The 19,995-nt window shown below is 49.3% G+C and overlaps 1 protein-coding gene across 4 annotated transcripts in view; it reads right to left on the reverse strand.

The window, feature by feature from the left end:
- MEGF11 (multiple EGF like domains 11) overlaps positions 1–19,995 on the reverse strand; it is a 222,819-nt gene that overhangs the window by 157,372 nt on the left and 45,452 nt on the right. For all 4 annotated transcript variants that reach the window (XM_045067572.1, XM_045067570.1, XM_045067571.1 and 1 more), the window contains exon 4: positions 19,880–19,972. In XM_045067572.1, the coding sequence (XP_044923507.1) occupies positions 19,880–19,972 (93 nt within the window). The remainder of the gene's footprint in view (positions 1–19,879; positions 19,973–19,995) is intronic.

Raw genomic sequence — 19,995 nt, forward strand, 5'->3', positions numbered from 1 at the left:
CAGGACATGAAACAGACATGGCCCATGGGCCATAGTTTGCCAACCTGTTGTAAGAGAACTACTTTAATTAGGAAGGGTGCCTAGGTCCCCTCCTTTTTTCTCCAACCTAGGGGAAATGAGCCCAGTGGTCTGGAGAGAACATTCAGGAAAGACTGGAGTAAAAATCACATATGTGGGCTCTGGGGCAAGGGACAGCTCATGGGAAGGTCAGCCCCAAGGCTGCCCCCTCAGGTAGTGAGGGCTTGGGAGGCCCAGCTTTGGCAAAAGTCCTTGGCGCCTAGAAGCCAGGGGAATCACATCAAGCTTGCTTATCCCTTCAACCAGATCCTTGCAGTGAGCAGAAATTTCAAAGGCACACCTGCCCCAGATGTTCCATCGTTCTGTGACTCCCTGATGACCCAAGGTGTCCAGGCTGGGCTGAGGGTGCCTGATGTGATAATGAGATCCACTTTGGCCTGAAAGGAGGAACGCTCAGCATTTGGAATCACCACTGCACAAAAAGGGGGTTCAACCATCTTTGGTTCAGAGGTTAGTAACCCCGTACTCAAGAAGAGGCTGGCTCCGCGGTTGGGAAAGTCTTGTCTAACACCATCTACAAAGTTGCCGCAGAGCTAACTAGATAATTCTGAGCTAAGGTGAGTATCGTCTTACACAGACATGCTCTTCAGATCAATCCACCTCTCCCCCCAGCAGCCGCTGCCTCTCGTTCCTGCCTCTCGTTCCCTCACCTCCTTCCCTCATAATTTGCAAGGCTGTCTGGAGGATTCAATAAGCACAGACGCAGACCAGCCCAGCACCTGCCACACAGTAGGTACTTAGCGACGTTCCGTCCCCTTCTATAAATGTTTATCTAGCCAAGCAGCTGCAGAAAGCAAAGGTTATAAGAAGATTTTTTTTAAATTTTGAGAGAAAACTCTGCCTTGGTTTGATCTCCCCACCTCCCCACCAAGAACTGGGAAAGGATAGCCGTCATTCATTTCAACTGTGGCTTTTCTTGGTATAATTTAGTGGCCACGATGTCTCACAGCTTGTTCTATCCTGTTCCAAGCACTGCCTGGGCACAGAGTTGGGGAGATAAAAGCTCTACCTAAGACCCACCTATGGGACTGCCCCCTGCCCCATACCCTGTATACAGGCATCAGCACCCGCAACTCTTTAATGCTCTGATTCACCTGCCTGTTCCCTCTACTAGGCTCTATGTTCCTTAAGGAAAGGGGCAGCATCTTACTGCCTTATCCCCCAGTGCTTAACCTAGAGCCTGCTCTCTGGGGGCTCCCACTGTGAGATACACTGTTGGGCTGGCCCTAAAAGTCCATCAGCCCATCTGCTTGTTTTCTGCACAGAACTCACCACATTTCTTGCCTGTTCTCCAGACACTCTGGCTGTGACCGATGTCAAGAGACTATTAGAGCTGAGAGCAAAGGCAGGGAAGCCTGTCCTGCTAATCTTTATTTGCTAAGCAAATGGTATTGACTTTGAAAGAGAGATGTTCGTTTCAATAGCAGCCCTGCATATGTGGTTTGTGATCTCCCCGGAGAAGCCCGGCAGCCACATTGGAGAGCTGTCATTTCCTGTGATCTGGACCATGCAGGGCTCCTGGTTCCCCATCAGGGCTGTGACCCAGAGCCAAAAAACATGCAGTGCAGAAAAGAGGGGAAACTTCAGTGATTTCCTTTGGTGACAGCAACAGCAAGGAGAAAACAATTGACACCACTCATCCTGCTGCCAGTGATTTAAAGAAAGCTGGTTCCAACCCCAAGTTCCTCGCTGCCCTGGCTCTTACACCAGGGACTTCTTCCGTGCCCCCTCCCCAACCCTCCCCCAGCCCAGGACTGCACCTGAGGGAATAAATGAGTACTATCTAGCTCAGCCCAGCACCATTGGCAGAGCCCACATCACACCAAACGATGCCCTGCAGGCACTCTGCCCTCCAGGAGCCCTTCCCTGCTCAGGCCAATGGGAAGGGCTCTGCGCCTTCCCTGAGCTCTTAGCACAATGCACAGCCCGCCTACTGTTCCTCAGGTAGTAGGGTAATCACACTCTGTAGATTGAAAGCACTGTGTGGGCAGGAACCTGCCTGGCCATTCATAAATCCTAAACAGAGTCTGCTTAGCAACTGTCCTATATCCATTAAACAAATTCTGTCTGCTGAGTCAGAAATAGACCAAGTCCTGGGTGTTCCCAACACACCCTCCATCTCTGCTTTTTCTTATCACCTAAGTCTTGACTCAAATGTCCCTCCTCAGAGAGGCCTTGGATAACCACCCTGCCTCACTCCCTTGAACTTACTACTCCGCTTTATTTTTTTTCATACCAACATCTGAAAGTTACTGTATTTATTTCCGTGCCTGCTAACTGTCTCCCTCACTAGAAGGTAGGCCCCACCGAAGGCACAGACTCGGTCTGGTTTGCTGCTGTCTCTCCAGCATCCAGAACTGGGCACAAAAGCCCGGTTGGCATCCGACACAAATATACAAAATGAAATGCACTCCCAGGTGAGTGAGTGAATGAAGAGTGAGCATACTCTTTAAAGTGGGCTGGGCGCCCACTTTACCTTTGCCTTCTTCGGGGAAGGTGCTCACCTCGGAGCTGCTCCCGGGGCAGCCCTTTCAAGCCATACAGACCTTAGATACCTCATGTCCCTAGACTCACCACCAGGGACGCTGCAGAGCCAGGACCCAGGAAGGCCATCCATCTTGCCCCCCATGTAGGACTAGACGCTCACCTTCCCGACTGGCTGTCTCCCCACTGTCTCCAGCTCCTCTGTTTCTTCCCGGCCCTATCGGCCCTTTGATTTAAGGTAGCAACTTTTCCAAGGGAACAGCAAAACCTTAATAAGAAATCGGCCAGGGCTGATGGATGACACCAAGTTGGCGCCAGCCTCAAGGTCGGACAGAGTTATTTTAAACTATTCAGATTTACTAGGAGGGGAGCAAGGCAGGGGAGGATTTAGGGGCTTGCCTCCTGGCAAGACATGTGGACAGGTCCCCGAGCAATCTAAGACTGACATTTCCTGTGCCCGTCCACCCCCACCTCTGCCTTTGCCCCGCCACCCTGAGATGGATAGTGAGGCCCCGGGCATGAGGAATTTATCGGGAGCCGGTCAAATAAATCTGAAGTCTGGGAGCTGAACAGAACCTTGTCCCTCTCTTCCCTGCTGGGGCCCTTGTGTGAGGATGGGCAGTCCAGCGGGCTGTCGCTGAGAGGCTGTGCCCCTTTGCAGAGGGCAGGCTATCACCATCTCCCGGAGCCTCCAGGAGCCCAGGACTCCTAAGACCCCATGATGAATTAGACCCACTTCCCTACTCCATTTGTCTGGCTCCCGCTGGGCGCTACAGACAAAGGTGCATTTCACCACCTTAGCCACCATGTTTGAGTTCAGAGGCCTGAGCTGTCCTGTTCCCTTTTCTTTCCCAAGCAGACCTGGAGCATTGTGGAGCTCAAGATTCCTCTTGTCTCCAGAGTCCCTTACCAATCAATCCCCGTTCATCCTCCAAGGCCCATCTCAGTCCTCACCTCTTCCAGGGAACCCTCCCTGATTTCCCAGGAAGAACGAGACCCTTCTTTGTGGCATGCACAGTATATCTGCTTTCTGTAGCAGAGACAATGGGCAACTTGTGCCCTTGCCAAGGTCCCACTTTTTACTTGCAATATCCTTCCTGCCTCCCTGCCTGCTCCTCACCTCACATCTGGCATTGAGAGACACTTAGTAGGTGCTCAGCAAACATCTGTTGAACTGAATTGAACGAAACAGACAGCTAAGTATAACACAGACCAACACATTGTTTTTCTTCACCTGAGCTTGGGTGCCTGCCAGGTGGAGAAAGAGGTGATGACTTGTCTTCTGCATACGGAGTATTTCGAGTGTATTGTAAAGTATAGAGAAAATTAAAGTAGGGGATATTTGCCCAACAAGTCTTATCATTCCCCCGTTTTGCTACAGATGTTCGCATTTTCGAATAAAACAGTGCAGAGCTGAAACTGCTCGTGGAGTCCTCCCTCCTCCTTCTTCCCTCCTCCCTCCCAGGGGCAACCTAAGGCCGACTTCTGCATTTATCACTGCCGTGCCTGTTTTTATACTTTCATTACATCTGAATGGACCCACAAATAGCATATTCATTATTTCACAGGCTTCTGAACTTTATATAAATGATTATTATGTGGGATGTATGTAGCCCTTTGCAACTTGCTTTTTTTCCACTCACTATTATGTATTTGAGATTCATGCAAGTAGACAGGTACAGCACTAGCTCATTCCTTTTAACTGCTGTGGCGATTCTATTGTATGAACAGATTACGAGCCATCCCAGTCCCCTCTTGAGGGACCTCTATGCTCCTTGCTGCTTTTCAGCACCGAAACAATGATGCAGGCGACACACACCTGGAGAAGCTCCCTGGGGCAGAGCTTCCCAAGCTGTAAACTAGAACCCCAAAGAGAGTCACGCAATTAATATCAAAGGTCACAATGACCCTTTAAAATAATTAACTCGAAGAGATGTTCAAACGTCAGTGTGCGCCTGGGTGTGCGCCGGTACACGGGACATTTTATACAAAATGTGTTTCTTAATCCAGGTTGCAATAGGAAAAAATATTTGAGAAACAGGGCATCATGGGGTTGGTTTTATCTTCAGTTTTATTTAAAATTGCCAAGTTGCAGGGCGCCTGGCTTAGCTGGTTAACCGCCTGCCTTTGGCTCAGGTCAGCATCCCAGAATCCTGGGATCGAGCCCCACACTGGGCTCCCTGTTCAGCGGGGAGTCTGCTTCTCCCTCTCCCTGCTGGCAGCCTATTTGTGCTATCTCTCTGTCAAATAAATAAATAAGATCTTAAAAATTGCCAAGTTGCTTCCCAAATGCCCCCTCTCTCACCAGGAGCACATAAGAGTGTCCGTTCACCAGCATCCTTGCCAACACTTGGTACTATGAGAAACTGCTTTCCCCCAAAATGCTGAGTGTGATAAGGTGGCATCTCTCCTTTGAATTTGCATTTCCTGGCTTGCCAGGGAGATGAGCATCTTTTCATATGCTTACTGCCCATCAAAATATCCTTTTCCTGTGAAGTGCATGTTTATATTCTTTGCCAGGGTTGCTCTTATTGATTTTTGGGATTTAAAAACACAGTCTGGATATTTACCCTTTGTGGACTGTGTTCCGAGTATCTTGTCCCAGTCAGAGGCTTGCCTTTCTACTTTGTTTTGCCAGCTCCGACATTCTGATTCACAGTGAGACAAAAAGGAACCCAGGGCAGAGAGGCTGACTCTAGAGCTGGGGGAAAGCTGAGGTCTTTCTGCATCCCCAGAGCAAACCCTAGGAAATGTTTGGTGACCATAATATAACTCACTTGGTAATTTTGTCAGATTTGTCCAGCTTACAGCAAGGGTCCTATGGAGACTTAATGAGTTCAGTCATAGGTTTGCTGCACTTATAAGAAAAGTCTCAATGTCCAGGTAGGGAAATCAGAATGAGGGTATCTTCACTCCCAAAAAGAGCATTGGCTTTATGGAAGGTTTTCCTGCAGGAAATCTATATAAAGTTATGAGGTGCAGAATTCAACTTTTTTTTTTTTTTAAAGATTTTATTTATTTATTTGACAGAGAGAAATCACAAGTAGATGGAGAGGCAGGCAGAGAGAGAGAGGGAAGCAGGCTCCCTGCTGAGCAGAGAGCCCGATGTGGGACTCGATCCCAGGACCCTGAGATCATGACCTGAGCCGAAGGCAGAGGCTTTAACCCACTGAGCCACCCAGGCGTCCCCAGAATTCAACTTTTGTCCAATGTTCCAGAGAGCCACCAACCGGTGGCCCCAAGCATCTTGACTTCAGTCATCCCTGTGTGCTCAGAGGAGCACACTGATTCATCATACTTTATAGGCAAACCAACAAAAAGTAGATGTCTTGTCCAGATCACATTGAAAGCAGGGGCCAGGATGCATCCGGATCCCACATCTCTTGACCTCCACCTGATAAAAGGTTAGGACCCAGAGCAGTGATAGTTTAAAGCCAGTGGATCCCTAAGCTCTCAGATGTAGGGGAATGAGCTGAAGATATTGTGAAGAAACCTATGACCTAACACAGGCCAGGTTTAAGTCCAAATATCTCTATATGTATCCCCCAGGATACAAAGAAAGAGATGGAGAATAAAAACCCTATCTGGCATGACCTCAGAACAGGAATAGGAATAACAGCTTGTACTACGCCAAGGCTCACTTGCTTGGGCTGGAGGATCCTTGGGCAGGGCCAGGGGCAGGGTCTTACTTGTTCCACATTTCAGGACTCAGCACTGTGTAGGGCACAAGGAAGGGGCTCAAAGGAGCATCTGCTGAATGAATGGACAGATGGATGAATGGATGAACCAGTGGAGGCATGTGCAGATGGACAGAGGTATGGATGAAGAGATGGAGAGATGGTCAGTCAGAATGATGGACAGATATAGAGAGAAACCAATACACAGCTAAACGGATGGATGGATGACCGGATGGGTGGATGTTCCTCAATGGAAAATGCCCTAGGGGAAGATCTGGTGTCAAAAGAACCTCTCAAGCAGGCAGCCAAAGCTGGGAACCCTGCTGCAGCTGTTCGTAAAATTTACCAAGTGGCATAACTGCAAGAAATAATTGCTTCTAATTGGGCTAAATTATTCTGGCCATATAGTAGACGTATTTTTATAACTTTATTAATTATTCAATTTGAGGTCTATTACCCAGCCTGCCAAAATGGGCTTTCCTCATTAGAGGGTGACAGATTCCCCAGTTCGGCTGCTGCCTCTGCTGCTGCGGCCTCATTGGGCAGTTGCTGCCTGCCTGGGGATCCCATGGGTGTCTGAGGATGGGAGGTGGAGGGTAGGGCTGCCCCTGACAGGCAGGTGGGAGTCAAAGATCCTAGAGGCCAATAAGCCTGTTTTGGGCACTATGCCTGGCCATCCCATGGGCCATCACATCTGTCTTCCCCGGTCTGGCCAAGGAGACAGAAGGGCATCAGAATACATCCAACCTGGCCCCTGTGGGTCACCTCCTGCCCAGATCCATTCTCCAACTCTTAATCATGGTGGTCTCCCCCATCCCCATCCAATCTGCTCCCCACACCATGCCAAAGTGAGCCTGCCATATGTTCTTCAGTGGCCTCCAGTGGGGACAGAGGGAGGAGAGCACAGCCCAGCTGGCCCCAGGTGAGGGGGGCTGATTAGCTAGGATGGGAGGGTTGATCAGAGCCTCCAGTGTGTTCTCTGCTCCCAGACCCAGGCCCAGACTGGTCACAGGTTAGTTGGGAGAAGGAAGAGTTCATAGGTCACCATGAGGAAACAACAGAATTCAGCTGATGAAAAGTGAGCCTTAAGGAGCTCCCTAAGGCCCGTGGAATAATGTCCAAGCTCCTTGGGCTGCTGGGGTCAAAGTACAACCCCACCTACCCTGGTTCCCCTCCCCCACTCCAGGCAGCCTCTGCTGCAGTCACAGAGACCTGTTCACCAGGCAGTAGCTTGGCTTAAGCACACCTGTCTGCCTGGAAGTCCTCTCTTTCTGTACCTGACTACTGAGACTTCAAATCTCATCCTTCTTCGAGCTCTGGTTCCCATGTTTTTCTGGCATCTCCCCCACTCCCCCAGCTACACATGATCTCTGCTTCTTCTGAAGGACCAACTTGACTCCTGGCCTCACATCACAATCCTTGAGAACACCCACTGGGGAGATACCAGATGAGAACTTTTGGAAGATAAGGGACTTGGCTTTGAAATCTCCTAAGCAGCCAGCCTGGAGCTCCATACTCTTCCCTAGTCCAAGTGCCACCAAGACATCATCATCCAGAGGAACCCAAACATGATAAAATGAGAGAGTGAATCCACTGGGTCCCACTGACTGCTGTGCTGAGTGTCCCCCACGTGCCTGAGGCACTCGGGGTCCTGGATTCCCAGAGATAAGACTGGGCCCTGCCACGGGGAAGGTCGCAGGGGATGCAGACAGAGAGGACAGCAAACACGTAATCAAACACTGATTGTCCAGGGTGGCATGGACCCTGGACACTGGCTGTGTGGAAACAGTCAAGGTGTGGGAATCATGAAATGTCACAGGAAGGATGGCACCTGAGCTGAGCTTTAAAAGCAAAAGAGCAAAAGGGTCAGTGCAGAAAGGAAGGTGGGGCAGGGAGAAGGTGGTGTGTAGTGATGGTGAATGAAGCTAAGAACTAGGCAGGCATCAGACCCAGAGGAGTGTTATAGGCCTGGCTGAGGAGCTAGGGTACTCTCCAGCAGGCAAAAGGGAGCAGGAAAGTGACCGGGCCCATATTCGCTCTTATGCCTTCCCTACCTCCCATGTGTTCAAATCCCGACTCTGACACTTAGTGCCTTCAGGCCAGGTCCTCAACCTCCCTGAGTCTCTGCTCCCTCATCTGAAAGATGGAGGTAACCATGAATAATCACGGATAATCATGAATAATCATGAATAATCATGAATAACAACTAGGATGGCATGTACAGTAAGTGCTGACGTGAGTTAGGACAGAAGCCTAAGTGAGAGCAAAAGCCAGAACTCCCTCCCTTTCAGCCTCAAATGCCACTTCTTCCTCAGCCCCACAGCGTGGGGGGCATATTACAGAGTGGGGACAGCACAGCAGCCTCCTCATCTGCATCACAAGGGCGGTCATCCCCACCTCCCCAGGCAAGTAGGATAAGGTGAGATCAGAGATCTAATCCCCATTCTGCAGGGATGCCCAGCACGCTGCAGGTCTGGGCTGCCCCAGAGACAATGCCCCACCCCCACCTGCTCCTCCCTTTCCCTGTCAGAGTTCCAGATCCTTCTCTAGGCTGCTGGGGCCAAGATGGCACAGTTCATAATTCTCTTCCCGGAGGGCCTGTTTCCCATGGAGACTCAGCCCACGCGCCCATCCTGGAAGTGAGGTCGTGTGCTTTCCTGTGTGCATTCGTGTGTGTGTGTGTGTGTGTGTGTGTGTACATGTGTATGTGTCGAGGGTGGGCACGGTGTCCTTTTCATGCCTGAGTGGGGCCGGGGAGGGCTGGCGGCACTGCCTGCCAACCCCACATGAAGATACCAGCTTGGCTGCTGCCGTTCTGTTCTGCTTTTGTCACATTCTCCGCGGGTTCTCCCACCCTCTTCCTTCTCCCCCAGTTCCTGAGACTCCCTGTGTGTCACTTATTTATTAATTTTGTTCTCAGGGAGCAGATGGCCAGAGCTGAGGCTGGCAGAATGTGCCTCCCCGCTCCCCACCCTCCGACAGCCCCCTTGAACACGCAGCTCACACAGGCTCCAGGCTACCCTGTTTCTGGAATTCTCAAACAAAAAACCGACTTCCGGGAGAGCCCACATAGACCTTCCTGACCCTTGATCCTGCTCAGATGGGACTGGTCCCAATACGTCCCCTGGTCTGAGAGGCACAGGGGTACAGGGGGATGGGGTGAAGCCCTGAGGATCTGACCTCTCTCAGGGCGGCAGAGGTACCCCATGACCCCTACTGCCCCATGGTCTGCCTCCTTGAGACCTGGGAAGGAGGCCCTTAGTTCTCCCTTCCTTTCCTGGTGAGCATCATCACAGGAGCAAGAGCCAGTCCTGGGGTAGAGATGTGGCAAGGCAGAGCAGCTGCCCTCAGGCTCATGTTTTGGGGTCTCCACAGGCTGTCCCCATCCAGCCTCATCCTCACCCAAACAACAGTCTGGGTCCCTGTGAGGGCAGAGCACACCAGCATCTGTTTCTCATTCCCCATTTCTCCTGAAAGGCACCTCAGAAAAGGAAGAAACTCTGGAAAGGAGGAAATAAACCTTTTCACTAGCTTCCAGAACACCACCAAGAATAGGGGTGGGGGGTGGGGGGTGTCTTAAAAGGAGGAAGGCAGGGGCTGGGGGGAGGTGACAGCCAAGGGCAAATCTGCCTTCTTGCCATCTCTTCCCTGAAGCCCCCAGCCCCCCAGGACTCTGGCAGCCGCTGGGCTGAGGTCTCTTTCAGCCTCCACCATAGGCCCCTAACAAGTGAGTTGGTTCTTGCTTTTTTTTTTTTTTTTTTTTTTTAATCCCAGTGGTCTGTGGAAAAAGGCCAGGCACACCCACCTGTGACACTCCCGAGCTGTGGGACCACAGGCCATCATTCCACCTCTATGTGCCCCAGTTTCTTCATCTAAAATGGGAGCATGGCACATACCCTTCCTTTCTGCACCCTCCCCCTGAGGGCTTTCCTGAACCATCCAGGTGCTACTCCCCCATGAAAGCCAGAGCCTTCTCTCTCTGGGGACTCTTCCAACTCCCTCCTCTCTGTGCTAGTAGCTCTGGCTTCCTGCTCCAAGTTCCCTGAGGCTGGGGGCCACGCCCTCCACATCCCTAAGTCCCCGTCCCCCTTCAGCCCTGGACCCCTGGCAGTGCTGTCATCTGACAAGTGCTCAGTAACCGTGCATTAAGTGGAACTCAAGGGACACAGAGCATGGAGCCAGCGGGGCCTGTCGCCCTGGCCATGGACTTCTTTTTTGTTTGAAATTAGAATTCTGGGGTGAATAGCAGCTTCCCTCACGCATAGACCTTGAAAAAGCATTTCTGCCGCATCCGCCCCTCCCTTCTGTTCCTGTCACAGTGCCTGCGCCCCAGTGCGCGCTGCTGACACGGAGCCCACTGTCCCGGGGAGGCCCATAGGCGCACCAGATGCCAGCAGAAGGCCGCCCAGGCGGTTCTGAGAGGGGCCGCAGGCTGGGCAGAGAAAAAGCAAGTGTAATTGCTTTGTGGTGATTCATCTGAAGTTGCTTTAACCTTGACAGCCAGCTCAGCGTAGTGAAAACACGACCAACCAACCAACCAGGGGAGCTGCAGCCTCCCTCCATACACCCCCTCCCAGCTAAGGCTGCCAAGGATCCCCAGGAAACCAGCCCCCCCACCCCACCGGGGCAGGTGAGGATGTGAGTCACGCAGCTGCCCCCACCCATGGCTGTCCTCCTCCCCACTCCTTTCCCAGGTCCCAGAATGAGGAGAGAGAATCACAGGAGGGCCGAGGTGCGGGGGGAGGGGGGGGTGCGGGGGGGGGGTAGGGCTGCTGGGGGGAAGGAGACTCCCTCCCCAGAGGTCAGTAGGAAGGTCACCAGAGCCCTTGATTAGGTGATACTAGATTGTGACTTCCCAGAAACAGAGCATCATGGGATTTAAGAGTGGAATATCCACGCCAAGCTTCCCATTTTACAGAGGAGAAAACTGGGGCTCACAGAGAGGGAAGGACTTAACTAGGATCACCCAGGCAGAGGTATGTCCTGAAGCCAGCTTTCCTGTGTTTTATGGCACAGGGCTTCTACTTCCTTGGAGGCAGTCTGGAGCTATGGGAAAAACACAATTCTGGGTTCTAATCTGCCCCTTGCTAGCTGGGTGAAGATCAGAAGCTACTCTACTTCCCAAGCTTTGGTTTCTTTGTGAAATGGAGATAACATGCATGACCCCTCTGAGCCACGAGGAGATGAAATGAGATCATCTGCGTGGGGCATCTGTGCATGGTGGGAGCAGGAAACCCCATTTACCTTCCTCCTCAGACTCTGTGGCCCCTCAGGTTTCCTTCTCCTCTCCCACTACTCTCCCTCGGGCTCCTTACCCCATCCATCACTGAGGAAGATCCCCTAAGTTTAGGGTGTGGCCCTTGGCAGCAGACCTATGTAGCTGGCCCGCTCATTCCCCCATCAAGCCCTGCCCATGTCCTTCCAGGTGCCTCTTGCCCCAGGAGGCAGGAACCCCAGCCCACATCCTGTACTTTTGCTTTGCCCTCATGTTCTGTGCTTCTAGACAGTGGCGTATCCACGTGCATCAGTGAGAAGTATGTCCAGGGGCCACTGAGATGGGAACTCTTCCCTGATGTACTTTTCAAGCCACCTAGGGTTGGAAAGGGGTTTAGGGCCTGATATCTTAATTCAACCATCCTTGCAAACAATCATTGGGAGATCTAATTCTGCTGATGGACTTCTTGCATTTTTCTACCGCTTCCCAAACCTTATTCCTAAATTAGCCCCATTTCCCTCTGGAAATTTCTAATCCCAGTGCCCTGGGCTGCCCTATAGTCAGGTGTCTCTGCTCTAGGCCTAAGCTAAGAAGGAACCGAGAGGGTCGGGAACCTTTGGGTCATCAGCACAAAAGTCTATAGAACAACTTGGCCTCTTTGCTTTGGTATAATGAGATCCAGCTGCCTCTAAGATAACTCTAGCCCTGAACTCCTACAGCAGCTGGAGAGAGACAAAAGGCACAGGAGTCAAGAGACCCGGGATCAAGTCACAGCTCTGCCACGACCTCCCTGGATCACCCCGGAAGCAGTTTCCTTTCGAGGGACCTCAGTTTGCCCATCTGTAAAATGGAAGCAGACCCAGTAATTTCCATGGTCCCTCCTAGCTCTTGATTCAATGGTTTCAGGTTAAATCACGAGATCTTGGATTTGGTTCCAGGATCCCAGGCCATACTTTCAGATATTCTATTCCAGGAACTGGTGGTTAAATGGAAAGGTATGTGAAAAGATCTTCAAGAAAACAGCAAATGTGAGATTCATAAGACTCACGGCCACGGAGGGCCCAGCACTGAGCACTATAGAAAATGCAAAGACCTTGTAACACCTGAGACAAGGGAGTATGAGCTGGGACAGAGGCTTTATGCCAACCCAGAGCAAAGGAACCCAGACACAGATGGGGTTGGGGGGGCACAGACAGCCCAGCAGGCTGGAGGGAAGATGCCCAAGAATGCGGGGGGGGAAGGGGTTTATGGCCTGATATCTTAATTCAACCATCCTTGCAAACAGTCATTGGGAGATCTAATTCTGCTGATGGACTTCTTGCATTTTTCTACCGCTTCCCAAACCTTACTCCTAAATTAGCCCTGTTCCCAGGGAGTTTTGGTGGCATAGCTGCGAAAGGTCCACCAAAGGCTCAAATAATCACATTTTTGTTTTGTTTTGTTTTAAAGCATACCAATTCTGCATTTAATTCTATAACCAATTTTTATTTGTTTTAATACAAGGAGCAGTGTTTAAAATTACTTATCAGATAACTAATGTACCATTACATGGTGAAAAAATTAAACTCCATAGCTTCAAAAATCTTTAGAAAATTCTTTTCAACAAATGGTGCTCAGAAACCTTGGTATCCACATGCAAAGAAACCTAAGCTGGACACTTTCCTTACACCATATGCAAAAATTTACTCAAAATGGATCAAAACCTTAATGCAAGAGCTAAAATGGTAATGTTCTTAGACAAAACATAGAGGAAAAGCTTCATGACATTGGATTTGGCAATCCAAATGATTTTTTCACTAGGACACCAATAGCACAGGCAACAAATGAAAAAATAAATAAACTGGGCTTCATTAAAATGAGAACTTTCGTGCATGAAAGGACCCTAATCAACAGAGCAAAAAGGCAACCCCCATGGAATGAGAGAAAATGTTTTCAAATCATACATCCTATAAGGGATTATTATCCAGAATATATAGAGAACTCCTACGAGTCAACAACAAGCAACCCAATTAAAAAACAGGCAAAGAACTTGAGTAGACATTTTTCCAAAGAAGATATACACATAGTCAATAAACACACAAAAGATGTTTGATATCACTAATTAGGGAAATGCAAATCAAAACCACAATGAGATATTCACAGGGATGTGTTTTGTTTTAATCAGAAAAAAACCCAGAGAAAATAACAAGTGTTGGCAAGGATGTGAAGAAAGTGGAATCCTTGGGCATTGCCGGTGGGAATGTAAAATGGTACAGATGCTGTAGAATGAGGTATGGTGATTCCTCAAAAAATTAAATGCAGAATTATCACATGATCCACTGATGCATTTCTGGATCGGTGATCCAAAGAAGTATATACACCAAAGAAGTGAAAGCAGAAAGGCGATCTGTACACCTGTGTTCTAGCAACATTATTCACCGTAATCGCAAGGTGGAAGCAACCCATGTTTCCACTGATGGATGAACAGATAAAATGGAATCTACAGACAATAGGATAGGATCCAGCCTTATAGGGCGAAGAAGTTGACATGCTACAATATGGATGAACCCTGAATATACTATGCTAAGTGAAATAAGCTAGCCACAGAAAGACAGATATTATACGAGCTACCTAGAATGATCAAATACTTAGAGACAGAAAGTAGAATGTGGCTTCTATGGCTAAGGGGAGTGGAGAGTGAGAGCTAGTGTTTAATGGGTATGGAGCTTCATTTGGGGAAGATGAAGGAAGTTCTGGAGATGGATAGAAATAGTAATTGTGCAATAGTGCGAATGTACTTAATGCTACAGACCTGTATCTTTAAAAATGGTTAAAATGGGGAGTGCCAGGACGCCTGGGTGGCTCAGTTGGTTAAGCGGCTGCCTTCAGCTCAGGTCATGATCCCAGCGTCCTGGGATCAAGTCCCACATCGGGCTCCTTGCTCGGCAGGGAGCCTGTTTCTCCCTCTGCCTCTGCCTGCCATTCTGTCTGCCTGTGCTCACTCGCTTTCCCTCTCTCTCTCTCTGACAAATAAATAAATAAAATCTTTAAAAATAAATAAATAAAAAAAATGGGGAGTGCCTGGGTGGCTCAGTCAGTCAAGCATCTGCCTTTGGCTCAGGTCATGACCTCAGGATCTTAGAATCTGGCCCTGTTGTTGGGCTCCCTGCTGCAAGGGGAGTCTGCCTTCTCCCTCAACCCCATCCCCTGCTTGTGCACACACTCTCAAGAAAATCTTTTTTTTAAAAAAATTGTTAAAATAGGTTAATTTTCTCTTATGCATCTTTTATCACACACACCAGCACACACAACTCTAGTAAACCCATACCTTAGGTTTGAAAAGCACGGACCTAAACATCCCAGGCTAGTCTGGAAGTATGCGCAGATTTCTGAGCTGGTAAATGTTCTATTTTCATCTGCAAGGATAACTGGAAGCCAAGTCAGCCAGGGGTCCCACACACCATTCAAGATAAGAAGACATGTGATTTGGCAGGAGCTACTCTTGGTGGCGGCCCAACGCGGTTCCTGCTGCCTTCATTACTCGGGGACTGCGGTCCTGCCTCATGCCAGCATGGGTTGGGGTGGTGGGAGGCGTCATCAGACAGAGAGACACTGAGTAGTAAGGGAGCTTTTACTTTCCCGCACTTGGTTGGTGCACATGGACGAAACACGTGCAATCTTAGTGGAATCTAAGAATGGGAGAAGGTGGGGGGACAGTGGGGAGGTGGAGGTGCAGACTTCTCTCTCGTGTCTACCCCAGCAGCTCTGGGAAGGCCCTAGACTCAAGCCAAAACACCACACTAGAGACCCGAAAACAAACCGCAAAGCACCACGGGACGGGAAGCTGAGAAGCAGGACCCAAGAAATACAATAATTAAATAATACAATGAAGACTTAAATTTCCAAGTTGATTCTTGGGTATCATTTATAAAAGTTAACAGGGCATATTTAATTTAGGAATTGGCTCACGTCCTTCTCCTTACAGCTGAAACCTCATAAATGAAATACACTGGACCAGTGCCCAGTGCGGAAATAAAAGTTATGAATAATGTTTCTATCTCAATCATTGTCAGTGCTTTAATATTCCCAATTACTTTAAAAAGCTAGATATTCAATATAGGAAAACTTTTTTTCTTTTTATCTCCACTTGTGAGATTAGTGCAATTTAATAACAGTCACTCTGTCGTCTTTATTCAGCGTAAACTGACATTTCATCCTTCTACTCCTCGTTATTATAGGGGATGGAGGTTTATGACCAAGCAAGCAGCCACTCTGCTTCCCCATATTGGTCCTTCCAACACCTTGGAATTATCCACAGTAGCTTACGTGCCTGTTCGCCAGGCAAATCAGCATCACCTCACTTTCTTTATGGAGCAGAAAGAATTTAGTCCAGGCCTTAAAGAAATTAGGCTATGGGGTTGTAAGTCTGGAAAAGAATGAAAAGTCTCCCAACCCCACCCCAGGACAAGATCTGTCCCCTTCACAACTGTCAAAGTCCTAAATCCCTCAGCAGCCATGAAGGGCGAGGCAGGGCAGGCAATAGGCTGAAGGATCTTGATGACCCTCCTTGCCGCTTCTGGGAATTTATCCTACGAAGAAATCGGGACAAATGGGCAAAGATATATGCCTGAGAAGAATTACTGCAGCATTTTTTTTCTTAAACACAGGGCCAGAGGCCCTTGCCCACAATCCAAAAATCCCTAAAAAGCCCGAAAGAAAAATGGTCTTAAAGCTCAGCACCAAATTCGTTTACATGCCAGATCTTCATGGAATGGATTTGTGGTTATGTATTGCTTTGATGTCACTAGACAGAATTAGTCCTGTTCAGAATTATTACTGTGTCTCATACCAGGGGGCTGCCCAGATCCCACCGGGGGTATAGATGATGAAGAGTCATCACACACATTTCTAAACTCTGACAAAAATTGAAATTCTGAAATCAACAAGCCCCAAGGACCCCGAACACAGAATGGTGGGGCCTCCAAAAGGGAAAACCCCTAAAACAATTTAAAAGCCCATCAACAAGAGACTGGTCAAATACCTCCGATAATCCACAGAAGAAAACTCTATAAAGGTCTTTAAAAATTTAAAGGGAGATTCATGTTTATTGACAAAGAAATCAGTGCGTGACATAAAGTTAAATTTAAAAAGCACGTTACAGAACAGCACGTAGACATGATCTAATTCATCAAAGTTGCACCCAGACGTAGCTCTCAGGGCAAATATGCAGAGAAAGGACAGGGAGGGCAACCACCCAAATGCGTGTGTGTGTGTGTCTAAACTTTTTGTGGGATTCTGTGCCCTTTGGAGTTTCTTTCTAACACGAACAGGTATGATTTTTAGAATCAGGAAAAAAAAAAAATAACAAGAATGACGCTTTCAGTTAAATAAAAATCCAAGCTTCCCTGCCAGGGGACCATATGTAGAGACATGTCCGTGGGCAGCTCCCATTCAGAAATCTCCAGAGGTACACAGTGCACTGAGCAGGAAGCCCCCCCCAACATGGGCACGGGCCCCCAAAGACCTGAAGGCCCACTCAGGAAGACAGGCATCCAGCGACACCCTAACAAGCAGGCTCAAATTGTTTGGACTGCCCCTGGTCACAGTTGGTGTCCCATGGCTGATGCATCTACCATCAGAACAGGATCTCAGGGCCACATCTTCCAAGCAGATCCTGCCTTCTCCTGTGAGCAACACAGCTTTCTCATCCAAGACCTAGCTTAACCTTAGGCTGTATCAACACGGGTTAAGCATCTAGAGGAAGGACATGATCATGAAGAGTTCAGGTTTGGGAATCCAGTGTTTGCTTGGTGGATAGTCCCAGGTTCACCATTTACTAGCTGTGTGTTTGTGCAAAGTTTGTTGGTCTTTGTGTGCCTCAGTGTTCTCATCTGTAAACAGGGCTAATAATAATTCCTATTCCATAGGGTCATTGTGGAGATTAAGTGAGGAGGGAACGGGAGTGCCTAGTGCATGGTAAAACTCAATAAACAGTACCTACTTTTATTATTATTTTTCCATACCAGCCTACAATTTTGTGGTCAGACCTAGGAATGTTAATTTAAGAGGAATAAAGACCACAGCCAATGGAGAGGAACCAGACAGGGAAAGTAGATCAGACCACGTCAGAGAAGAAACAAAGCAGCTTAGAGAATAAAAACTTGGGGAAGGAAGTAATCACTGTCTTCTAATACCCAAAGGGCTGAGCCATGGAAGGGGACTCTGGTTTCTGCGATGCAACCACAGTGGTTATTATCAACTACGCTTTGATCAACATCTTCCCATAGCCAGTCCGTGGCCTTGTCCACTGAACTTGGGAGAAATTCCAGACATGGCGAGGAGAGTCATGGCAATCCATCATCCTTCTCTGGACTCTACCATGAGTGAGAACCAACTGGTAAAAGCTTGAGACAGATTTCCAGTTAACAGAAGGAGAAGCTTTCCAACAATCAGGACAAACTTTCACAGGAGGCAGTGAGCTCCTTGTGAATGGAGGGACTCAAGCAGAAGTTGGAAGGCTCTTGGTGACATCTAAGCTTTCAGGGCTCTGAATGATCTTGAAAGTGAGAGTCTATGAATTCCTTTTATTCAGTGCTGGCTCTGGCAGAGGATCGGAACCCATCTCTTGGGACTTCCTATGGGTTCAAGAGTCCATGCCTTTGAATCGACTTAGGGGTGCTGGCGTTTTAGCCCATGAAAATGGATTTCACCGGGGAAAGAGCTCACCACCAAGTCATCAGACTTGGAATCAGGGATGGGGGAATTAGGGAGTCCCATGTTGTCCTGGTAACTAGCAAGGCCATTTCCCTATCTGTTTGGTAAACTCACTCGAGGGGCAAGATTTACTCTCAACTACTCTAAACACTCCAGCTCAATCGAGGGCCTTCTTCATTGCATTTCTTTCACCAGAAGGGAAACCCTGAAAGACACAGACCATGTTGGAAAGACCCTCCAGGGACCACCCCAGGCCTGGCCCAGGCCTGGCCCAGTCCAGCATAGATGGAGCACTGAACACACCTGTAACCGATCGGTGGCTAATACGCACTCAGGGTCCCCAAGACTCAAGCTGTCTTTCTAACCTCCAACAGGCCACCCTTGACATTATAATCCCAGCAGGCAGCAAGCAGACCTGTCCCTGCAGGACTCCCCTAGTCCAAGCTAGTTCTCCATCAAGGACTCGTGGTGGGCGAAGTTACAGAACACAAAACATGGACAAGGAAGGGAAACAAGCTCGTGAACATTCTAGCCCACATGTTTCCTGGAGTCCACAGAAAGATAGGTGCAACACATTCCTTTACTTCCCATGTCTCTCAAGTGTATTTTTTGCTGTGTGGAGGGATTCCTAGCCCCGCAGCTCAGCGTAGCCTACCTCCAAGCAGTGAGACAGGTGGGAGGCGGAGGTCCCCTGAGGTCCCAGTGCACTGAAGAGTTTACTGAGTCCCCCAAACAGACCCCAGACTCCCCGAGCCACGATAATTGCCCAGGCTCAAAACAAAATCACATCCAGTATCCTTGCTGGGGGGTATGTTCTCATGTGCTGGGTAGACAGGCGGGGGGCGGGGGCTCCGGTCAAAGCCCTTGGGAAAAAGGACCATAACCAGATGTTTCCAACCCAGCGGAGACAGCGGAAAAGGGCAAGAGCACCACACTGGGCCAACGTAGACCCACCATTCCCCTCTTCAATTTTCATGACCATTACGGTTACATTGGGACAGGGAAGAGGGTGGTGGCTCCCAAAGATAGGTAAACACAAAGGGGTAGACCCCAATGGATCGGCTGAGATAGGTTATCTACTCAAGTCACAATAAAAAAGATGCTCTACCCCAGCCCAAAGCAGGAAGAAAACTGGGTTTCAGCATTAATCAAAGCCTGTTTGAAAATCCTAGGAGACCATAATGTTGACCAACCACTGACTGCGAAATGTACCAATGGAAAGAGGGTCATCTGAGAGCATTTAGGGGAAATGAGCCAGAAGAGCAAGAGTTGTCTTCAGCTGGGTTCTTGGCAGAGAATTCCCTGAGCAGCTGCTGGGTGCCCCCCACCCTCTTGGAGGCCAGCCCCATGGCAGACACGATGCCCCCTGCTGCTGCGGGAGGCAGCAGTCTCTGGCCCTGTCTGTCAGTCCCAAGAGCATCTCAATTTCACTTCACCCCTTAACAGACCATATCTAGAAGTGCTTCACTGAGTCAGAGCTGTACAAATTCTCCACAGTTCCCAACAAATGCAACACATGATGATCCTCCAGACCCCCACCAACCATTGCCACCCATGCCGCTGGAGACCTCCACCCAAGTACACCACATAAATGCAGGGCTGCCTCTTCCCTGACATCCATACTCCTCTGGGCTGCCCCAGGCCAACACAAAGAATTCAGCATGCACATGGTACACCCTCCCCTCAGGCCACAGCCAAGGGACCTCCTGGGCCCCAAAGACCCCAGACTCACCGCTGGAACAGTCAGGCCCTCCCCAGCCGGGTTCACAGTGGCAGGTGTCCGGGGAAACACAGCGGCCATGTACACACTCCTCTGTACACAGGGCTGCAGGGGGCCAGGAGAAAGGG

This window comes from Mustela putorius, unplaced genomic scaffold, assembly GCF_011764305.1.
Source record: "Mustela putorius furo isolate JIRA1106 unplaced genomic scaffold, ASM1176430v1.1 tig00003896_pilon_pilon_pilon, whole genome shotgun sequence".
NCBI lineage: Eukaryota > Metazoa > Chordata > Mammalia > Carnivora > Mustelidae > Mustela > Mustela putorius.